Below are 21949 nucleotides of genomic sequence, written 5' to 3'. Positions count from 1 at the left end.
GGAGAAATTGGCGCAAAAAGTAGGGAGGAGGGAGATGTACTCTCCTGTCCCTCCCCCCTCCGGCTAAACAATTAAAGTTCGGATCACGTTGGGACCTGTTGGTCGGTCCTCGTCGGTATGTTGGTGGAATTGTCGCAGAACAAGCAAAGAAACGAAAATTCTTGAAAAATTTGGCATAAAAAAACAACATCTACTGTGCGTTGCAGTGAATCTAATACCACACACGACCTCAAAAGTTCTCTTTTTGTGGAATTCTTAGGAATTCATCGGGTCAACTTCGAAAATCTTCGGAAGATTCCTGGTCAACTTTGGAAGTGTTCGGGTCAACTTTGGAAAGAAAAGTAATATGTACTCCTATTTCTAGGGAGTACAATTTGGGATAAATTGTACATCTCTCGTCCAATCAGAATGCAGTAATTTTGTTGAGTGTACTATAAGACTATAAATAGAAATCTTGAAGCTTTTAAAAGTTTCAGATTAATTAGTTAATGAAACATTTCTTGACATCGTGAACTTTCAGACCATTTCAATTTTGAGTCAATTAAGGTCTAAAAGGTCTTGTTGACCAAGTCGCTAGTTTCCTCGCGAATACTATTCAGAAGCAAGTGGCAAGGGGCCAGTAATGTGTCGTCTGGAGAGGAGCAAACTTGAAGCGTAAAGGCCCGTTTACACAGGTGATTTTTATGCGATTTCTGTCGCGCTTTCCAATAATGCAACTTTTAAGACCTATGTGATATCGCTGCGACAAAATTGCCGCTAGTTTACCTTGCAATTTTAACTGCGAGCCCGAGCGCGACAAAAATTGTAGAGGAAAGCTTGATAGAAATCGCATCAAAAATTGCCCTTGTAAACGGTTTTGGGTATTAGTGCTTGTCCGATCGTTAGTCATGTTAGTTAAAATACGGCGTGCCCGGTATCAACGGTCTGCAAACGAGGAGAGCGTGAGAATATTTAGATTTTGATTGTTGAGAGAGGCTTTTGCCATCTATCCCTAGCTAAAAGGAAGGGTTTTATAGGGGTTACGATGTTTCATATGAGGTATTTTTGGGGTTGAAAAAGGTTGAGCGGGACGGTTTTTATGGATCAGTTGTACCAGGTCTGTGGGCGGAGGGACATACAACATGTCCAGTTTATGGCAGCTCTTCGAACAGCAAGGTTGTTTAATAGCTCTTGTTAACATTATGTCTTCATAGTTTAGGGAGACTATAAAGGAGGTTTATCTGCGAGCCTTTCGAGTTCAGTGGAGCATCACGCGATCCCTAACAAGTGGGTCATGTGGCTGATATTCCCGCTTCAGCGCCCACGGTATGCACCACACCCAAGTTACGCATGCACAAAGTGCTGTTTACATCTGGGAATAGAGCTTCGAAGATAGAGATGTGTTCCAATATAAGATAGTTAAAGCCTTCTTTCCTTTCGTGTTGGCCACCAGAGGAGTGAAAAGATCATGTCGAGAGAAAACCTACACGTAAGTTATTATTTTGGTGTTTTAAAGGAAATCTGCGCCCAAAGGAAATGCGAAATCAAAGCCGCTTAGAGACCCATTTTAGCATTTGCTTCGAGCAGATCAGATAAATTCTGCTTCCCTAAATCTGTTGGTCCCTTTCTGTTAAATCTTTTATTGGCAATAGAACAGTTTCTATTTTATGAAAGGCAATTTTAAGACATGTTTTGAACGATCGTCGAGAAATTGCTTTGAATGAAATTGAGATTACTCGGTATCGAATAAACGCGATTTGTGAATTGTAAAGATAAGCTAAAGGATAAGCTTTTCTTCCAACACGCAAGGTAAATCTATTAATCACGGACTGTGAAATTAAGTCTTTAATTCCCAAAACGAATTATGTTGTAGTTAAGAAATATTTTCAATTGCTGAACGTTTTAACTTTTGAAATGCTAGCTGCTGGAAGACAATTCGAATCAAAAGCTTCTATTGTTTACAGTTCTCTCAGCTCTTTGCTGTGGAAGAAATTTTGACATTTTACACATGCTTGTAACTGCGGGTTTCTGGTAATTCCATCCTTTAAACACTTGTAACATATCTTGTAAGCCATTATATTTTATAACCCTGCTGGGTTTCTAGGTTAAGACTTTTTAATGTTTAAAATTGCTTCATCAACTTTTGCATATTATTCTGTTAATTATAAAAAGGCGTAAAATTAGTAGTGGGCAGGTATAAACCTCATCTGTGTCATGCTTTTTGGAAGAAAAGGGTTTTATTTCGAAACGAAATTTATGCCTGATAATGTCACTTAATTAACTCATGTTGTTCAATTGTATATTGCAAGGGTTGAAACGGATCCAACATCATTCACTTACATGTAATTTAACTTGTTCAACACATGTATGTAGTTTTGCTAATTGGATGCAAAGTTCTAACAAGATATGTGACAAAGAAATGTCCCTTTGCATTTTGTGGATCAGAAGATATGGGACAACAAGGCCAGGTCTTTTGAAATATCAAAACAATGATTTTTATGTGTAATAGCCTGGTACAACTTTTATACAGATATCAAGGTGTAAAGCCTGAAACTTAAGAATTATGTTTTGCTGTGGATATTGGTTCATGGCTAGCTTAAAGTGTAAAGAATTTTATTAGTATTGAGTTCCTTTGCAAAAATATCCAGCCAAGTATTTCATTTCCGAGAAAAGTATTATTCATTAAGTAACACAAGCTACTTGAAAATAAATTCATAAGTTCTCCCAAGATGAACCAAACCTATAATGGGTCATGGGTTCCTCTCCTGATATTCATGTAAGAACTGAAAACTCTTTTTCCAAGTAGCTTACATCACTGGAATTGCCCAATTTGTCAAGTTGAATTTTAGATACTGGTAGCTTCCAAGCGAGGGAAGAGTTCAGCATTGCACAAAAATACAGGGATTTCTTTTAACTCAGAGGCACTGAATTATTGAGTTGAGTAAACATGTTGGTTACTGGAGTTAGACGTCATTTTAAAGCACACTTTAAGATCTTCATTTTAGTAGCTTGAAGTCTAAAGATCTGACTTAACTAAAATTATGTAATTTGTTTGTCTTGGGATGTTCTGATTGGAAGTGTTCTTTTATCTTTAGAGAAGAGAGAATACCAAGTCTCGCACATCCATGCGAGAAAAACTTGTAGAAAAACAGAAAGCTGTGGATGAACATGAGAGTAACTTTACTGCTGGTCGTGTCAATGTGCGGGAGCGATACCTCCATAGGACTGGAATACGAGGAAGGAAGAGCTGGATATTCTTTGCTGTGTTATACATTTTGACACTCATTGTCATTGTGAACCTTGTGGTAAGTGTATGTTGAGATACGGTAAATTCTGCTTATAAGCTTCCCCGCTTATGATCCCTCCCCCCAGTTATAGGGCCATATACCTGTAGACAAAAAAAGCATCCGATTATAAGTGCCCCCCCCCCCCTCAGATATAAGCCCCCCTTTCCAAAATCATTCCAAATATTTAAATGGATTTGATTCATTTGGAGTTTTTAAAGCTTGGTCAAAAACCAGTTAATGAAAAAGGTATTTTTGATCAAGGCTGCAGTGGCTCATTTCAAAACGCTTCTTTTTATTTTGCTTGTACGCAAACCCCCTCCCACCCATATATCAGGGTCTGGAAGGGGGGCTCCTCATCCCGCATTCCCGCTCCTTTTTCACATAAATCCTGCATCCCGCACTTTTTTCCATCGCTATCCCGAATCCCGTTTTTTTTCTTTTCTCAAAAATACATTTAAAAGACTATTTTCTGCAAAAGCTAATAAATGTAAAATGTAAATATTGCTACGCAACTTGCGTCCTCAGAAAAAAAGGTTTCAAAGTCACTGCCTGTCTATTGCACTCTAGCAATCTTGACCTTGAGGTTTCCCCAGAGTCCTTTACCCCTCTAACCCAGTGAAAGTTTTCAAGTGATACCGGAATCTGTACAGCTCTTTGTGTTTCATTGTTACGTTGCGGAACATTGAACTCTTCTTTGTGCCTTGTCTGTGGCCACAAGAAACAATGACGTACACCGAAATTCTGATGTCTTATTCAAGAAAACGGAGCTGGCATCACTATTCAGTTGCCATGTCTAGCAGTTAAATTGTTAAACCATCCCCTCAAGATTACAATAAATGTGAAGAGCTTGAGCATTGAGTCAATAAATGGTATGCTGTTAAACCTTGTGCACTTTCCTGGCATCTGGTTGAAACAACATACGTATACTATCCGCTGTGTGCCCATTTGGCGCTAACTTAACAGTTTCAAGGAGACACCACTTAGCACTCGCCTGGTTAATTTGCTTTAACTTTCGCCGCTTGAACGATTATTGGGTCTCGGCGATTTCCCAAATTCCCGACAGACAGGCCAAAAAGTCCCGCATCCGTGCCCAAATTTTGGTGAATCCCGCTTCCCGGGGAGCGGTAAAATCCCGTATCCCGTCAAGATATTTTGCGTTTTCCCGAATCCCGCACAGTATTTTGGTCAAATCCCGGATCCCGAAAATACCCTTCCAGACCCTGATATATATGGACCAGGCTGACCAGCATCTTGTTTGTCATTCTAATTTTTATCATTTTGTCGTAATTTCCTTCACAGATGCTTGCCATCTTGTACAATGTCTTGCAAATGAACAAGGATGGAATGAAGTGCTTATCATTTTTTGATACTGGAAATCTGCGTTTTACGTGTTCAAGTGATATGAACTCAGTTACTCTGTACAAGAATCAAGCTGGAACTTTCAAAGATTACAATTTGGTTATAGAGACCGACGACAAGAAGGTAATTTGTGTAAATGAAACAAAACTCTGTACAGGACTAATGCAGTGACCTTATAGGCCCTCTGCACAACCCTGTCACACGGTACAAAATCAGCCATGCTGGGATACAAGTTATGCGGTAGGACATTCAGAACAAAGTGACTCGCACCAGTCAAGCTTCACCTTCCTTTGTTTTGGATGTCTTTCTGCAAAACCTGCAGCCCAGCATGGCTGACTTTGTGCCATGTGACTCTTGTCATGCAAAGGGCCAATTGTTTGGGGGCTTTCATTTGTTAGTGCATGGGGTGGGAGTGGTAAGATTATGGCCAGGTGTATGTATTTTGGGAAGCTAAATAGGGGGGATGCAGCAAATTATAGGCAAAACATAAATAAACAATAAATAAACAGGTTGAAATATAGGGGGGATGTGACATTTTTGCCTACCAAGGAAGGGGGCTGGGTAATATTTGGAAGCCACTCCAAGTGATTTTGCTGACCCCCCCCCCCCCCCATGCACTCATAAATGAAAGCCTCTTTTAGTTAGTATATTGTTTACCCAGAAAGAAAAGAAAAGACTTGAACCTTAACCTTTAAAAACTTTACAATGTTAGAGGAACTTACTGCCTGGGGAAGCTTAAAATATCTTGACTTGTTGCACACTGTGTGTAATTCTCTTTTGGCAAACAACAGACCTAATCTGTAGTTGAGGTGGCGGACTAGACAATGCAGAAGTTCAAACCATACATATACATAACATAACATACCCATACACAAAACTTTATTTAACTTGAAATTTGTTGTAGCTAAAATGAGCTAGTTTCAAAACCAAAACCAAAGTAATTGCATCCCTGGCAGACTGAACCCAAACATCATCTGAGGAAAGAGTCTAGCACAAAGGCATGGGTACAAGTGATGCAAAGTGTAATTCAGAGATGTTTTTCCTCAATTTTCTGCTATTTGTTCACATTTCAGGTTACATTTCATGGTGGCCCTACGACAAGGAGTGCACAAAGTAACTATTAATAATGTTAATTATTAAACTTTTTTAAATGGTACAAATGTTTACTTAATAAAGTGGACACCCACTTTATCTGTGCATATTTCTGTTCCTGCTCAGATTGACATGTTAATTCTCTTTACTGGGCCCCATACATTTGTTTAAGTGCTAGCTAGGAGAATTTATTTCAATACCAAACTATGTCCCTTTTGTGATGCTTTAAATTGGATACTTATTCGGTACATTTTGTAGATTGATATTATGTACTCATGTCTTGTTAATATAAATTACATGTTTCCTGGGCATCCATAGATAGTACTGTACATGCACAAATACATTGTATGCTGAAGAGACTATGTAAATTACACTATAAAAACCTTATTATAAAGGCCATAAAATAAAAATAAAATGAAATAAAGGCCATCTCCAATGCGTTTCTTGTAGCTTAGTGGTAGGGTGTTCTATCCGTGTGCAGAAGGGCATGAGTTTCACTTATGTTGAGAGAACTTGGATTTATTCTCTAAACAGCGTGTCACTGAACAATTAAAAATTCTCATAAATCATGTATATACAGTATATTACATCAGTTATATTTAAAATGAGAAATTAAATCACTGCTAAGAAATATCAAATATGTTTTTTCCAGTGCATGTAGGAGCAGATCTGACAGAGATCCAAGCGAAACATGGCTTCAGATTTGTAGATCCTTATGAAAAGAAGACCATTCTCAATTTAAATGGAAGTGTGTGGCATGTCAATCCAGAATCCATCAACGCTTTCACAGTCTCAGGAGATTCAATGGTTACTCATCGGGTAAGTTAGTTACTTTCAGTGGGTCAGCATATTAATTCTCCTTAATTCTTGCTTGTACTTTGTATCGTTAATTTTGGGAGAATTCTACATTTCATCAAGTGTGATGCTGACAGCTAACAGTAATTTATCCTCACTGCATACCCCATTACCACATCATGGTAGACTAAGTTTTGGGAGGAGTCCACGACTACTGTGGCATCTATTGTATGCAGTGGGCAACAAAGGTAGCACCGTCAATGGGCACGAGGAGAGGAAAAAAAGTACAAGAATTTAAGCCAAGAGGCTGCAAAGCATCATGCACGCCCCAAGGCGTGAACACACGCTGTATTTTGAAAGGTTTAAATCAAATTCTGTGATGCGCTTGTTATGTTTGCATTGAGGATAGTTTTACAGTTTTTCGTACTTTGTTCGCATGTCTGGGGGCTAACTGTCCCTTTCCTCATTCAGGCATACAACAAGTAGAATGTTAATATATGTGGTATTCATGGTGTTGGCTAAAAGCCAGCCATAAATTTGCTGGACTAAAGAAATTGATATTTACCTGTGTACTTCCTTTCACAGGTTGTCAGTAATGAGGACCAGAATTTGACAGTGACCTCAGAGAAAACAATTTCAGTGGAGGGACACGAGGGCATGTTGTTTGACGGGAAAATGTTTCAGTTTGATGCTGAGAAAGACATTGACATTACTTCAACCTTGGTAACTAAATTTACTTTATTTTTATTCATTTTATCCTTTATTTAATCGTGTTACATGGCCAGCCACATTTTGCATATTTCACTATTGTTAGCGGCTTTTAATTTTAGCGATTTTAGCGAGTTGGGCAGAAATCACTAAATTAGTGCTCGGTAAAATTTTTCTTGGTCACATTTTTAAAACACCTGTTAAATTTAAATACCCCACAGGGAAACAAAATTAAGCACAGTCCATTTCTTTTAAAAATAGACGCCGGTAACTTTGTTCTTTCGGGCACTGCAAATGTTCGTTCAATTTCGAGTGAATTTGTTCTTTTACAGAAAATTTATTTCCATCTTAGCTATATTTATTTCCGTCTTAGTAATTTATTAAAAACTGGTTTACACGATATCACTAACTTTTTAAATTTTTGGAAAATCGCTAAATTAAATAGTCGCTAAATCTTGCTCTGAAAAAAACTCGCTAAAATTAGTAGTCGCTAAAAATATTAACCTAAAGGTACATTCTAATAGCTTCATTACAAAAATAAAACACCTATTACTGTTACATTTTATACATGACTGTACATTTGGAAACCAAACTGACCTGAAAAAAGTTAGGGTGCATTAGTAATCTTCAGCAATATTAAGTTATAATGTTATTCTTTTGTAACAAATTATCTTGTATAACCTAGCATTTTTTAATTTCTTTATATGATCTTTTATCCCCACAGAACAAAGAAATTATTTTTGATGCAGCAAGTGGAGTTTATTTAGACGGTGGTGCAAGAGTCACGCCTACTGGAGCCCCTGTCAACTCTGCTAACCGATTCAAGTTGTGTGCCTGTTTGAACACTGGCAAGCTATACCGTGTAGCAGTCAACTCAACTTCATCAACCTGTGCTACAATTGAGTCTTTATGTCAGTGAAGAACCAGCTTATTTTTACAGAACCTGTACGTGGTTTTCATGGATACATGAATCGTTTTGGTGTTTTGAAAACGAACTTGACGTTCAAAAATTTAGGCGATGTTTTTAGAGATGTGCTACTTCCTGACACGGGCACAGCTCTTTGAGGGTAATTGACTTAAGGAAGACAGGTGGAATCTGGGAATGGATGGAAGAGAATTTTTTTAACACAGAGCACAAGAAAAAAAAGGACATGTAAGAACATGCCCCTTGACCTGTGCAGCGCGATTTTGAAAACGCCAGGTTTAGTTCAGTTTAGTTTCTGTGCTTGCGATATAAGCTAGATTACAAGAAGTTAGTTTTAAAATAAAGTTTTTGCTAGCTAACATTTCAAGCATTATCAATTGGTTACAAGTTATATTATGTATTTAACATTTAAGTTGTTGCACTTACTTGAATTTTTAAACACAGCGCAGCGGTTTGATGCTTTTATAACAAAGTTGTACAGTTTTCTACAAGTTATAAGTTATTTTCACCATTTTAAATGGTTTCTAACCTAGAATGAAACTAAACAAGTTTTAAATGAGTTACAGGCACGGCTGCTGACGTCATAGGTTGCCATGTTAACCATTATTGACGTCGGTCAACCTTTGAACTCAGCTGGTGTGGTGACAATTTTTCAGTGCACGATTATCAGTTCTGATATTGAATTTAAATTGGCACAGCTTTTAATACTTTACCAAATAGTACAACTATGTCTTTTTGGTCAGTTTTGTATTTCAGTAACGGCTGTATTTTTCAGCTGAAGGCACTTAAATATATTGGAAGATTGGAATATTTTAAGTTTTGTATGTAACCTTACCAGTTATGGTCTTCAAGAGTTTATACTTTTGTTACAATAAAGTAAAGGGAAATATGTACCTATGTGTGTTATCCTCTGTTGATTTATCAAACGCCCGTCAAATGTCTTATTAATTATTTCGGATAACTTACATGTTAGGTAGACATGTAGACCGCTATTTGGGAGTGTGAGAGTAAAGCCGTATCTTTTCCAAGAACACGACACAAGGACCCCGCTGCCTCGTCCCCAGGCGCCGGTTGGCCGAACATTGAGGCGGTAAGGCGGGAAAACAGGGAGCGCGGGGGTTGATGGTTAGGGAGCGAGCCGCGGGTTTTCCCGTCCGCATCAGGCCCAGAACGCCAAGCGAACCGTGCTCGTCAGTTCCATAACGCCAAGCGAACCGTGCACTACCAAGGACGAGGACGCCTGGGGACGAGGCAGAGGACCCCGGTCAGGGCCAGTGCGTCTCGTAATATCGGGGAAACCTGGCAAAAATGATTTGGGGAGGGAGGGAGGGAGGGAGTAAGCCCGAGGTGGGAGAAGGGCATCGAGCGGTAAAGGTTCGAGCCCTTCCAGGGTAATTGCATTATGTTCCTGGGCAAGACACTGCCACTCTCCACCCAGGTGTATAAATGGGTACTGGTGAATTAATGCTGAGGTAACATGCGATGGACAAGCATCCCATCCACGGGGGAGTAAAAATACCCATCTAGTCGTTTCACTCTACTGAAACGGGAGATACGCAGCGCCCTCAGTGGGCCACTAGGCTCGAATAGAGATTTTTTGGCCTGTGATGGACAATCACCCCACCCCACCCAAGACAGTTGCATACTCCGACTCACGTGCTACGAATTGAACCAGTGAGCCCAGGCCTTTCAGGTTAGACTCCGAAAAGGTTTTACTTGACGATCGAGAAATACAAAACACCTACTACTGTCTGACGATAGTGACGGTGTATAAGAAGAAACTGTGATGAAACACGACTCATTGAAACTTTAAAGCTGTTATTTTATTACTTGTACCTTAGAAATATAAAATTCAAACTGTTAAGAATATATCCAATTCTGGATTACAATTATTTCCTTCCATAGAAGAACGTACTTTTTACTCAGAAATATTAAAACGAGCTCCTCATTTTTTTTATATATTATTACAAAATCTGATTATATACTTTTACAAAAGATAATATAAACTTACAACAACAGTTTGTCAAAAATACATACTTATTTTTACTTATGAATATAAAAAAGTTGCCTATAAATAGCAAACGATTAAAAATTTTTGATTTCTCTAAGAATACACTCAAATGTAGCAGACCAGTTGCGACATAGGTGAAATAGAGGAGAGTGGAGTCTATTTCAATGATTTTCCTTCTTGGAAAATTTTGCTACAACCAAGCATGCGGTAGTTGTCCTTCCAGGTCCGGGTGTCCAAAGGATGGCTAAGCTTTCCACAAGAGAAATCGCTATCCAGTGGAAAAGTGTTTAAAAATCAAACTACGCTATCCAATGTATAGTGATTTAGCCGGTGGATGGCGTTACCCATTATTAGAGTAGCCGGGGCCAGGCTGCCCGGGAAAAACTGCGTAGAGTCGTGGCAATATACGTCATATACGTGAAACACGACAACATTCGGAATACTTATGCTGATTTCTGATTGGTCAGAAGGAATTGGAAATGATCTTCGGATCTACGAAGATTTTTCAAAATAACGCTTGTTCCTTGAATTAGCTAAGACGTACGCTGGAATTTTCCCGGAATATTGTAATTTCAATTTCATTTAAAATAGTTCAGCGTTTCCCTTCTTCTAGCCGATAAAACATAAATACTGTACATACCCCTCTTCCCCATTTATCGAGTAAAATATGACAAATACTGTCGCAAATGACGAATAATTTATAACTTGATATGACATGGCAATAAAATTAAAGTCAGTATATTCATTGCACTAGAAGACCTGTTCGCTGGACGCTCCTTTGCCAACAAGAAGCTTAAAAAACCAATGGAACATCACTCTGTCTTAAAAAGGAAGAGTTGCCTCGCAGTAAAAAAAATGGGATTGACTATTCTGCTCTTATTGCTGTAGTGGGACAAGAGGAAGACACCACTAACTATTAATTATATAACATTAATTAGCTCGTAGTTCGGCTGAGAATAGCGCGTTTGGTTAGGCATAAACAAGCACTTTGGCTAGGCAGAGGAAAGCGCTTTGGTTAAGCATAAAATGACGCATTGGTAATGTAGAGAAAAGCGCAGAGAATATCGCATTAGTAAGGTATAGAAGAGCGCGTTGGTTAGGCAAAAAACAGCTCTTTTGTTAGTTAGAGAATAGCGAATTACTTAGGCGGAAAGTAGCATTTCAGTTAGACAAAGAATGGCGTCTTATTCCAGAAAGCTTTAAGTAGTCTTTGAGTGTATAATGGTTGAGGGTTAATAGCCAAAAATCTTCGAGCCAAGAATAGCAATAAAAATATATGAATAAAATAAATAAAATAAAATGAAATGAAATAAAGCAGTCTGTGGTCTAGTGGGTATAATAATTGCTAGGTTGTGCACAGTCCTTGTTCGAGTCTTGCTGTGGAGTCATACATTTTTTGGAAAAAAAAAACTTGAAAAAGTAAGATTGTGATTTCTATCTAGCTCACATACTCTTTGCATATGAAAAGTAAAAGGTGTCGCCACAAGAACTTCGTGCAAATAGTCACGGTGTAAAAAAAACTTAAAATAGCTTTTCGTCTTGTATTCTTAATCTACAACAAAACCATTCACTGTATTGTTGTTTCCGTTTAGCTTCTTGGAAGTCTCACATTGCTGCGTGGATGCTTCTGTGCATGCGTTAGGTTCAGCTTTTTCACCCAGTAAATTCAACAAGGCGTCTCCAATGCCGGCCGGGAGCCTGGACACCCAGATCCAAAGCAGCTTTGCATCCCAGCCAACCACGTACCTGGACTTGGGATATTGTGACGTCAGAGCGTGGACAATTGAGTCCACTACTTTGTAGAGGTGGGGTGAGGCGCACGTGTCCACCATTCCAGTCAGCATGTTTTTTACGCCTGGAAAAGAACGGCGGAAAATGAGTTGTGACATATAAAGCTATATAATAAGGTCATCTTCTAATCATCATCATCATCATATCTCGTCGCGCCAGTAGGCGCATAAGGTCGTGTCATCTTCTCAATGGCTTAGCAATTGCGCACAATTAATCAGCACTGCGCAAATTTCCAAGTTGAACCCCACTAATGAACAGCTCTCTACAACGGTTTGCTGATCCACAAAATTTATTTAACCTTTCTATAACGGCTTCTTAATTCTGTCTCCCCACAGACTGTTCACAACCTTCTACTTTACCGTATTTTTTTTTCGATATCTAAACGCAGACATAATCGAGAGAGAGCTGGAAACGTGAGGCGCGAGGGGGTGGGGAGCGGGGGGCGATGCTCGCGAATTCCCAGAGCGGGAGAAGGCCCTCGCGATCGTTTACGATCAAAAATAGAGGGGATGTAAGCAGTTTTGTCTCACTTTGCCAAAGATGCCATTCCTACAAGCTCCCTCTAAAAGTGCCTTTCTTTGTAGTTTTTGACAGTAAACAGATATCTGTAGTTAAACGATGAATCAATACTTACTGGTTTGATAAAATTTCTCCCCATACTCCTCTCTCAAACTGTGGTCGAGCTTGGTCCAAAGCCCCTGCCACTGCTCCGTGAGGTGGTCTTTATTTGTGATGTTTGTCAGAAAGAAGCCTGGCTCTAGAACGCTGACCTTGACGCCGGTCGGGCCCAGTTCACGACGGAGAGCGTCTGAGAATGCCTCCACTCCGAACTTGGAGACGGAATAAGCTGATGCGTGCGGTAAACAAAATCTACCTACAAAGCATAAGCGAAAACTAATGTAAGTGACCACAAACGTGATTTTTTTTCAAGAGAAAGTCTATTACAGATATCTTAATGCTTCAACCAATCATCAGTGTCGAGTGACAAGCAAGAGTATATTTTTGCGTTTAACTATAAAGTCTGCGGACGAGACCCCTCATGTGTGAACATTTAACATTCTCGTCCCCATAGCCCTTATCGTTTCTTTTAGCCTGCGAAGCCTCGGCACGAGAAACGAAGGGCTCTGGGGACATCGGATTTCTGAATCAATTCAATTTTTTATCGACTGTTTGGAACAAATAAGTCTAAAATGGATGTAAAACACGCAACGACTCTCTCTACTTTCTTTTGAAACATCATCACTGCCTCCAGGGTCCTTCGCTTCTTGTACCAAGGCCCTGCCGGCTAAGTGAAACAAAAAGATCTATGGGGACGAGAAGGACCATTTAAATGAAAGCTTTTGAGCAGTAACTTCATGTGGTACTGTTTGTCATGCTGTACACGATGGTCCTTACTTTTAAGTCTGTGCATGAAGCCCTAGTGTGTTACCATTCAAATGAAAGCTATTATTAAGCAGTGCTCACATGTGGTACTGTTTGCATTTTAGTATTGTACACAAGAACATTTGTTAATTTACTCACCTCCAATGCTAGCAATATTTATAATGCGACCACGTTCTTTCTTGATCAGCGGTAAGAACACCTTTGTAACGTCAATGAGTCCCCATAGATTGACATCTGCGACTTGTTTGTAGTCTTCAATTGTCTGCCACTCGATTGGTCCAACTTTGGCAATGCCAGCGTTGTTAATCAGACCCCACAGACCTGCAAGGTGTAATTCGATTGTATGATTATAGATACCGTAAATGATCTAATAAACGCCCACTCTCAAACAAACGCCTCGTATCTAATAAACGCCTCCCCTGAAGTGTTAAGTTTGTATTAGACGCCCCCCCTTATTAACGCCCCGTGTCTTGTCTTATAGACGCCCCCCTCGAAGAATCGCCTCAAAAAACAAGGAAATGCTCCATAGAATAAAATCACGCAACGTTGAACGACATCTCTAGGTTTTGTATTTGCGAGAATAGATTAGTCTCCTACCCAAAACTCTGTTTTGAATCTTACTCCACTAGCAAACTACGCATTCTATTTGTTTAGTGTTACGACCTATTTGTTTTATTAGTTACCGACCTACTTATTAAATAAAGTATTTGTATGTATGTATGTATGTATGTATGTATGTATGTATGTTATATGTATGTATGTATGTATGTATGTATGTATGTATGTATGTATGTATGTATGTATGTATGTATGTATGTATGTATGTATGTATGTATGTATGTATGTATGTATGTATGTATGTATGTATGTATGTATGTATGTATGTATGTATGTATGTATGTATGTATGTATGTATGTATGTATGTATGTATGTATGTATGTATGTATGTATGTATGTTCATTTACGGTACCAAACGTAAAATTCCGACAATAATCCGAAAATATACCCTTGGTTTATGTTTGCTTAACACACCTTTCGGGTGGGCTTATATGTACGGGGGAGGGAAGGGTGGGGGCTTGTTTCGGATGGAAATTCGCGTTTTAAAATCTTTCGGTTTCTCTTTGGAGTTTGGACGGAATGTTTAGGGTTTGGTGCATACAAGAATACCAAACATAACGATATGAAACGTATTTTGGAAGGATTTTGGCGTGAGATTTTGGGGCTTATATTTTTGAAAGGGGGGCAGGGGCTATTTTCGAAATTTTACGATATTAAGCTAAGTTTTCCCTACAGAACATCGTCTATGCTGTTAGCAACGGTCCATTTACAATTGATTAACACTGATTAAACGAAAATGCATGTTTGATCGAATTTAGTCATCTTTGGTTCACGACGGAAAAAAGTCGAAAAAGTGGTATTTGAAAAATTTTGGAACAACGCCCCAGGCGTGGTTAGTTTTCAATTATTCAGTGCCTCACTGCTTCCCGGTGCCAATAGGAGGGGAGGGGTGGGGACCAAGTGGGAAACAGCGCACTTGTGGTCGAAGCGCCCTGTACTAAAATGTTTCAAAGGTCCACCTTTTTACTGCTTCGACAACGTCCGGGGTAGTTGGCTGTTCATACGATAAAAATTCGTCAACGGAGCATGCAAGTTTTCGGGTCGAACTCAACTAAAAACTTTTCTAGAGTCACGGAAAGACTGATAAACCCGGGTGATAAACACGTCGAGATAAACATTTTAGCTGATGTCTCTTTACTCATGTTTTATAGACTGAAAACAGTTTTAAATTTTCGCCCAAAAAAATTCAACCAAAACAATCTCATCCCACCCAGAAGAACGCAGACAAAATCCGTTTCGGGCTTTAGAGGGTTTCCCCAACCGAGCATGCACTGAGGGCGAAGTGCCTGATACTCATATTTGGGCCGTTATCAGAAGAAAATTACTCATAATTACTCGTAATCTTTATTCATTTAAGCAAACGATTTACCAGCTAAACAACATCATATACAAGGGGTTAATGTTAAAAGTGCTAATTTGTGCTCCTCGATAATGAAAAGCTGAGGAACTCGCGGAATTTTCGCTTTGCCGAGGATTTAAATCCTTTAAAAGTGTAAGCCGACAAATGCATTTGTGCTGAACAGTAGGATTGATATTTCCCAGGTGAATGTACTTTAATCATTCGTGCCGCAGGGCAGATTAACTGTGTACTTGAAGAAATTGCTTTTATTGGAAATATAAGACATTTTAAGCGTGGGCACTGCTAAGACGAAAGCTAGCTGACCTTTTTCGGGCTTTGTCAGAAAAGAAATTTGAAGAATGCTTATGGTTTTCACAATTATCATAATTTTATTTTCCAGTTATCAAATAATTTTCGAAATGACAGAGAAACTAGTGCACATATAGCTTTTCGAAGTGAACAACTCTGGAATCGGCCGGTATATCGCTAGTCATAAGTTTATAGATTTAGAATTATCCATCTTATCTAGAGGAGTCTAAAATACAGGCGTGAGAGTCCATTTATGTCCTCAAATACTTTACATGGCGACATTTCCTGTGACTAAATTCTTCCGGTTTTACTTCGAAAAGGCAGTTATTTCCTTCTTTACTGAGGGACAAATTTTCACCCAAAAAAGCCGAATAAAAACATGTAAGCGTGCGCGTGTCAACCTCCAGAATATATCTTGCCCTGCATTGAAGAGTCATTACGTATTGAGCAGATAATATTGCATGAAGAATTGTCCGTGAAATGATCGTCTTGTTGCAGTCGATTTCAGGTCGATTTTCAAATGTTGTATTATGTTAGTCAGTTTATTGAAATCTCCCAGGCATGATCAAGTACCACTTTTTCATAATTTTGGTCATTATTTGACCAAAATTTAAATTGTACGCTATAAAGAACATACCTAAGCTAAGAGTTAGCAAAGAAAATTTGTATATTCTCACTCGTTTTTGCATCGAGCCTTAGTAATGCAATACTGCAATACCCTTGTCTAAAACACAAAACAAAATCTAACATTCGAAAAAATCTTAGTAAGTACGCAGTTCAACTTGTCATATTGTAACAACAAATTAAAATTTATCTCACCGCATCACATACAAATGTATAAAGAAACGTTAAAAATTTGTAGAACTTATGAGCTTGTAAACGTGGAACGTTTTTGGCTCAAATAATGAAAAAAATTTAGAACGTTTTATCTTAGGTCAGTCTGAGCTAAAAAATTAGACGTTCTTGTATACGAAATAACGCGTGTCAGTGAGTTGCAAAGTCATGATCACAAATACGTAATCAGTCGGAATAAATAAAACTGTATTGATATACCATTAATCAATGACGGGAAATGTCATCTGTATAGCCCGAAAAAGTCTCCAGCAGGGAAATTTGTTATGTATTTAAGTTATCCAATTTCTTCATAACACGACCGGCCTTTGTAAAATACGTGAGCTGGTGAGCGATTTTGAACAAATCCTCCTACGATATGGTTGTTTTTACTCTTTTATCGAACGATTACGACTAAACTAATATTTTTTGACCGGGCGGAGACAGATTATGGATTCCTAAGCGAGGATTTGTTGATTTCATCCGTTTATTATAATTGATTGCTATTCAACTAATGCTTACGAAATAAACAAACGACAATAAAATCTTTTGCAAAACACCTTATCCTACGTCACGCCTCACGCGCAACGCAATTTTTACAAAAGACATCTCAATCATCATCTACAACATGAAGTGAACATGATGCACTCAATTAAAACAATATAAAATAGTTTACCTGTATTTTCAGGTAGATTTTGCGCCACAAACTCGAATGCCTTCTTGATCTCTTCAGAGTTCGTAACGTCCAAGTGTAGGGTGGTGAGTCTTTTACTGCAACTCGCAGTCAGCTGGGTTTGTCCTTCGCTTGTTAGACACGTCGCGAATACGTTGAATCCTAAACTATCGAGTCGCAGTGCTGTTTCTCTTGCCAAATCCTGAGTCGCAGCCGGTGACTACGACGTACTTTTTATGAAAGTTCCCGACGAATACATCAATGTACAGCCTCTTGACGATCCACAGCCCCAGAAGAACGGCGACGAGTAAAGCGACCGCATAAAAAGTCTCTTCTTTCTCCATAGCAGCTTGCAAATGAATGGGCTTTTCTCTGTAGAGCGACCGAAAAAATGTCACGCATACAATTTTACGGCGCTACTTAATTTTATGAATAGTTGCTATTCGTGCGATAGGGTTGGTATGAAAGAAACTGTATATATAATGAAGAAAGGGCGGTCCGGAAATCATCTTACCTCAGAATCTTTCACAACTTTCCTTTTATCACAGTTGCTACAATTTTGTCACAACTTACAACCGCCGAAGTCGGCAAGTTCAACACAAGATTGGGAATTTAACACCGGTCATTAAGCCGGGCATGCAACATGCTGCTTATAGACCTAGCTTATCATTAACTAATGATGATAAATTAGTTTTACCTCATAAAACACAAAAACATTGAAAAGAAAAGAAAATCCTTTTAAGTGACGCAACAGTCTGAATTTAGCTCCTTTTGTGACTTAAAATACCTCGAAATGATTGTCAATTGAAATTAATTAACATTCTTTCCACTTCAAATTAATGTTTTGACTAAAAATCTGAAGGAAGGGCAATTTTCGCCCGATACGGTTCTCCTTCAAAAATACTTCACATCTTTGAGGACCTGTTATAAAATAAACTATCATCGCTTACAATTTATAATATATGTTTTGCAATTAGTAAACAGGAAATCTTTCATTACGATGAAAATATGTGCCCAGCGCGCGGCAAGTAGGCTTCAGGGTAGGCCTCGTAAAAATATATCTAAAAGGTCATCTTCGATACCTAACTCTATTTTAGAATTTGTCAAACTATAGTTTACAGGCCACAAAGGTTACAATTAAGCAAAAGTTATTGCTATATTTGAAAACAAAAAAACATTGACAACTTGTAATTTTGTAATTGTTTAACGTAAAAGCAAATATGTTAATAATTTGTGCAAATGATTAGTCATAATAAGAGAATTTGTTTTGTTATAGTGTTTACAAAATCAAAAAGCTACTGTTTCTTGCTGACGCCTGACTTCCTTATATTTTAAAGATCGAAAATTAAGGCTCACAAATATTATCTGTACTTCGATTCGAAGCCGAGCTTGGATTTTTAAAGAAAATAAGGGAATTACTCTGGGCTAATCTACGACAACTTCTAGGTTGGGAGCTATTGCAAAATTCGGACGCGGTTAATTAAAAAAAAACACATGAACTTTCCACGCGCTCAATCCGGCGCAAACTTAGATCAATTTATAGAAGACCTTACGAAACGGTCAGAAACAGAATTATTCTTATCTTTTTATACTGAAAAGATAATCGGGTTGCTTTAGCTTCCTACCTTTCTAATGCTCCAAAGAATACCGTGTCAGTAGTGGCATCTACTTCCATTTTATCTTAACTCTGATTAAAAGCTGTATTCTGTAGCTGACCTCGACCGGTATAAAATATCACAGGTTTCCTGAACAAAGGATTTATATACTCTCTCTAAGAGCTGTCAATCAACACCAATCAAGAGCACGTGGGTTGTTTGCAATTGACGTCATCGCCATTACGTTGGTGCCGGTGGTGATTAACAGAAGATTTCTAATTTAATAATCCCGGAAATAAGTTTCTTTTCAATTATATTATTTGTTCCACCAACATAATAGTCTTTTTCGCAACTTTTTAAATTCTTTTTTTAAAAAAAAAAAAAAAAAACCCGGCTGCTTTGGAATCTACGTACCAACATGACCGCACGCCATTGTTGTTAAAATCTCTCGAGATTGTTGCAAACCAACGTTAACAGTATTAAAATTTGTTTCCTTTGCGTGGTTCCAGCCTGCATCGTAACACAATGTTTTGATCCAAGTTCTTGCTGTTCAAAAACTCACTCTTATCATGGTTAAAAATAAAACAAACTTGAATCTCCTCCTTGCGATCAAGTCACTGAAGCGTAACTTATTCGATTTTTTGATAGTCGGGAAATACAAAAGAGGAAGGTAGTAAAGTAAATACATTACTTGCAAAAAATTTCGGACCCTTCATTTCGGACATTTAATTTTCGGACACTTTTTATCTCATTTCGGACAAATTTCGGACAAAAATTTCGGACACTTCGCTGAAACATAGCTATAGTAAATTTACGGCTACAAAACACGAATAAGGCTGAAACGACTATCAATTCAAGCCGTTACATATATCAAGCAGTCACCAAAAGCTTTGGAGCTCAAAGTGGCTTTATGATCTGGCCACAAGATTTTTAAAAAGATCATCTGGACCTAGTTCTTTAGCGACAGCCTCCACTATTGCTGCCTTCTCAAAACCCTTCCTGTTGTCACATCGGGTAGGTTTGTGTACTTTAATAAAGGTTTTATACTGTACTGTAAATATTTCGGACGATAAAAATTCCGGACGGTTTTATTTTCGGACACTTTTTTGTCCGAAATTAAAATCGTCCGAAATTTTTGGAAAGCAGTGTATGTCTTTATATTCTCACCAACATGCTGAAGGTGCAAGTAATATGTACTTTTCATAGCAAACCGTCCAGAACGCACGATCGTGGTTATCAGTCACAAAGTTCGATAAGGTAAAAAGCTATAGTGGGCCGTAGTTAATTTTTTTGATCTCGGGAAGTTCTTTTCTTCGGTAACAGCGTCTAAACACACGTGAACCACAAAGGTCGCACCGAGATTATCCTTTAAACCGTGTACGCGAAAGAATTTAAGTAAAAACATCCTCATCTACATTTTTATGCGTTTTACTCGACTTGACAATGGCTTCCCATCAACACCTATCCACTAATCCGCAAAAATATTAATACGGAATAATAGAAGGATAATGGAGTGGTTTTATACTGACAGTCGTAAAACCACAGAACTACGGTAAACCAATATCTAGCCGATCACGACGCTCTAAAAAAAGTAAAACGAGCCAATCAGAATTCGTACTGTGACCTTGGCTGTTGGCATCCTGCGTCAGGCAAGTGCTAACCGCGGGAAAAATCACGTAAGCCATTTGCACGTGATTAGTCAGGATTGGTAGACCAAAAAAAAGTGCGTTCTAATTTGATTGGTTACCCGAGTTGGTTCTAAGAGCGCGTGCGCGTATTTTTCTTACCAATAAGAGCTTGAGCCTCGCTAAATGCGAGTGAGTAAAAGATTACTGTGTAAACCGAGCATAAGCAAACTACGTGAAAACTTTTTCAGGGTCACAAGCGATCGTTTCCACGTGCATGACCATTCAAGCGCAAACGGAAGGAGTAATTTTGAGATAGAAAATTAACTTATTTACAAATGATTTGCCAAGTTCTTTCTTTCAGCTCAAGTTGAGGACTTTGACAAATACTCAGCCGGCCCTCAAAACTCCTGGACACTTTGGGCCAAAGCCAGAACGGCCTGGACTGACCAATGGGAGGCGGCTGTATTCTCATGTTAAGGGATTGAAGGAGGGTGGCGTAGTTAAATTTATTGTTTATCGTACGTGGAGGAAATTCGAAAAGACTCTTGCTGCAGTCATAAAACCCGCGCATTTACGCAACACACTCTAGTAGTGAAAACAGTTGAGGATAGAAAGCCGGATTACCGTCACAACCCACATGATTAAGCTCGTGTCAACAAGACGTTTTTCTTTCCACGTTAAATGTTTTCACTAGCATAACTTTATGGTATTTTTATTACGCAAGTCGTCGATCTCACAGTGAATGTGCGTACATCCTCCCCCATTGAGGAAACTCTCTTAATGGCACTGAAATGGGCACTTGCGGTTTTTTAATTAGCTTGCGTTCCGTTTCAATTTTTTTACATTTACTCGTATTGTGATACCTCTTGGGGTAAGTCTTCAAAGTTAGCCGCAGGTTAACATGAGCTAGTTGTGAAGAATTGAGATTGACATTTAACCCTTTCTTGTTCTCTGGGTTTGGCTTATGGCCGGCCAGGGTTACATAACACCCATCGATAAACTCGGACTATGCACATAATTCTGGTACACGAGAAGTATTGTCAATATTATTTTTAGGCGGGAGTCTTTCCAAGCACCCCCCCCCCCCCCCCCCCCTCAACCCTGAGTCTGAGACCGATTTGTACTGGCATTACGCCTTACATGTTCGAGCTATGCCGATCGAGTCCAAGCCTACAATGCCAGTAGACTTTTCGTTCGGGTTTGTTTTCAGGCTGTTGGACAGTAAAAGAGCGTTAAATGGTATTTTAAAATTTCACTTGACCCGGGACTAGTTTCCAACGGAGAATGAAATCAGTGACGGAACAGCGAAATATTGGCCTAAGTTCCAAAAGACGTAATGCGGAATAATAAATTCCACGAAATGATGGAGTATCAACGCTACTTCTAAAAGAAGGTATGGTGGAATGTTCTAAACGACGAAATGACGAAGTATTATAAAAGACGGCCGGAATGCAGAATGTTCTAAACGGAGAAATGACGGCATAGTAACCCAAGTTCTAAAAGAAAGAATAGTGGAATATTCTAATCGACGGAATGAGTGAATATTCCCTGAATTCTAAAAGACAGAATGCGGAATAACCTAAAAGACGAAATGACGGAGTATTCTAAAAGATGAAATGCAGAAT

The 21949-nt window shown here is 38.7% G+C and overlaps 1 protein-coding gene and 1 pseudogene across 2 annotated transcripts; one reads left to right on the top strand and one right to left on the bottom strand.

Moving 5' to 3' along the window:
• Positions 1–1323: 1323 nt before the first annotated feature.
• LOC144655233 (beta-sarcoglycan-like) lies at positions 1324–9038 on the top strand. Its single transcript, XM_078515456.1, has 7 exons — positions 1324–1468; positions 3075–3284; positions 4566–4748; positions 5699–5738; positions 6370–6536; positions 7098–7235; positions 7945–9038. Exons 1-7 carry the CDS (start codon positions 1448–1450, stop codon positions 8137–8139), a joined length of 954 nt encoding a protein of 317 aa, XP_078371582.1. The 5' UTR covers positions 1324–1447; the 3' UTR covers positions 8140–9038.
• A 982-nt stretch (positions 9039–10020) lies between these two features.
• On the bottom strand, positions 10021–18818 carry LOC144655208 (retinol dehydrogenase 16-like; annotated as a pseudogene). The gene is made up of 5 exons (XR_013571046.1): positions 18727–18818; positions 17105–17473; positions 13469–13651; positions 12582–12821; positions 10021–12011 (listed from the first exon to the last, which is right to left on the bottom strand). The product of XR_013571046.1 is annotated as a retinol dehydrogenase 16-like (transcript).
• Positions 18819–21949: the final 3131 nt, after the last annotated feature.

The sequence above is a fragment of the Oculina patagonica genome, chromosome 5 (assembly GCF_052425735.1).
Source record: "Oculina patagonica isolate OP01 chromosome 5, crgOcupat, whole genome shotgun sequence".
Classification (NCBI taxonomy): Eukaryota; Metazoa; Cnidaria; class Anthozoa; order Scleractinia; family Oculinidae; genus Oculina; species Oculina patagonica.
Note: the sequence above shows the minus strand (reverse complement) of the source record. Positions and strands in the feature narration are given on the sequence as shown.

What these genes read in the sequence shown, in the direction of transcription:
- LOC144655233 (XM_078515456.1), top strand. Translation starts at nt 1,448, where the DNA reads ATGTCGAGAGAAAACCTACAC. An exon ending in TGTCGAGAGAAAACCTACAC is followed by an intron (nt 1,469 to 3,074) that starts GTAAGTTATTAT and finishes TTTTATCTTTAG; the next exon opens with AGAAGAGAGAATACCAAGTC. An exon ending in TAGAGACCGACGACAAGAAG is followed by an intron (nt 4,749 to 5,698) that starts GTAATTTGTGTA and finishes TTCACATTTCAG; the next exon opens with GTTACATTTCATGGTGGCCC.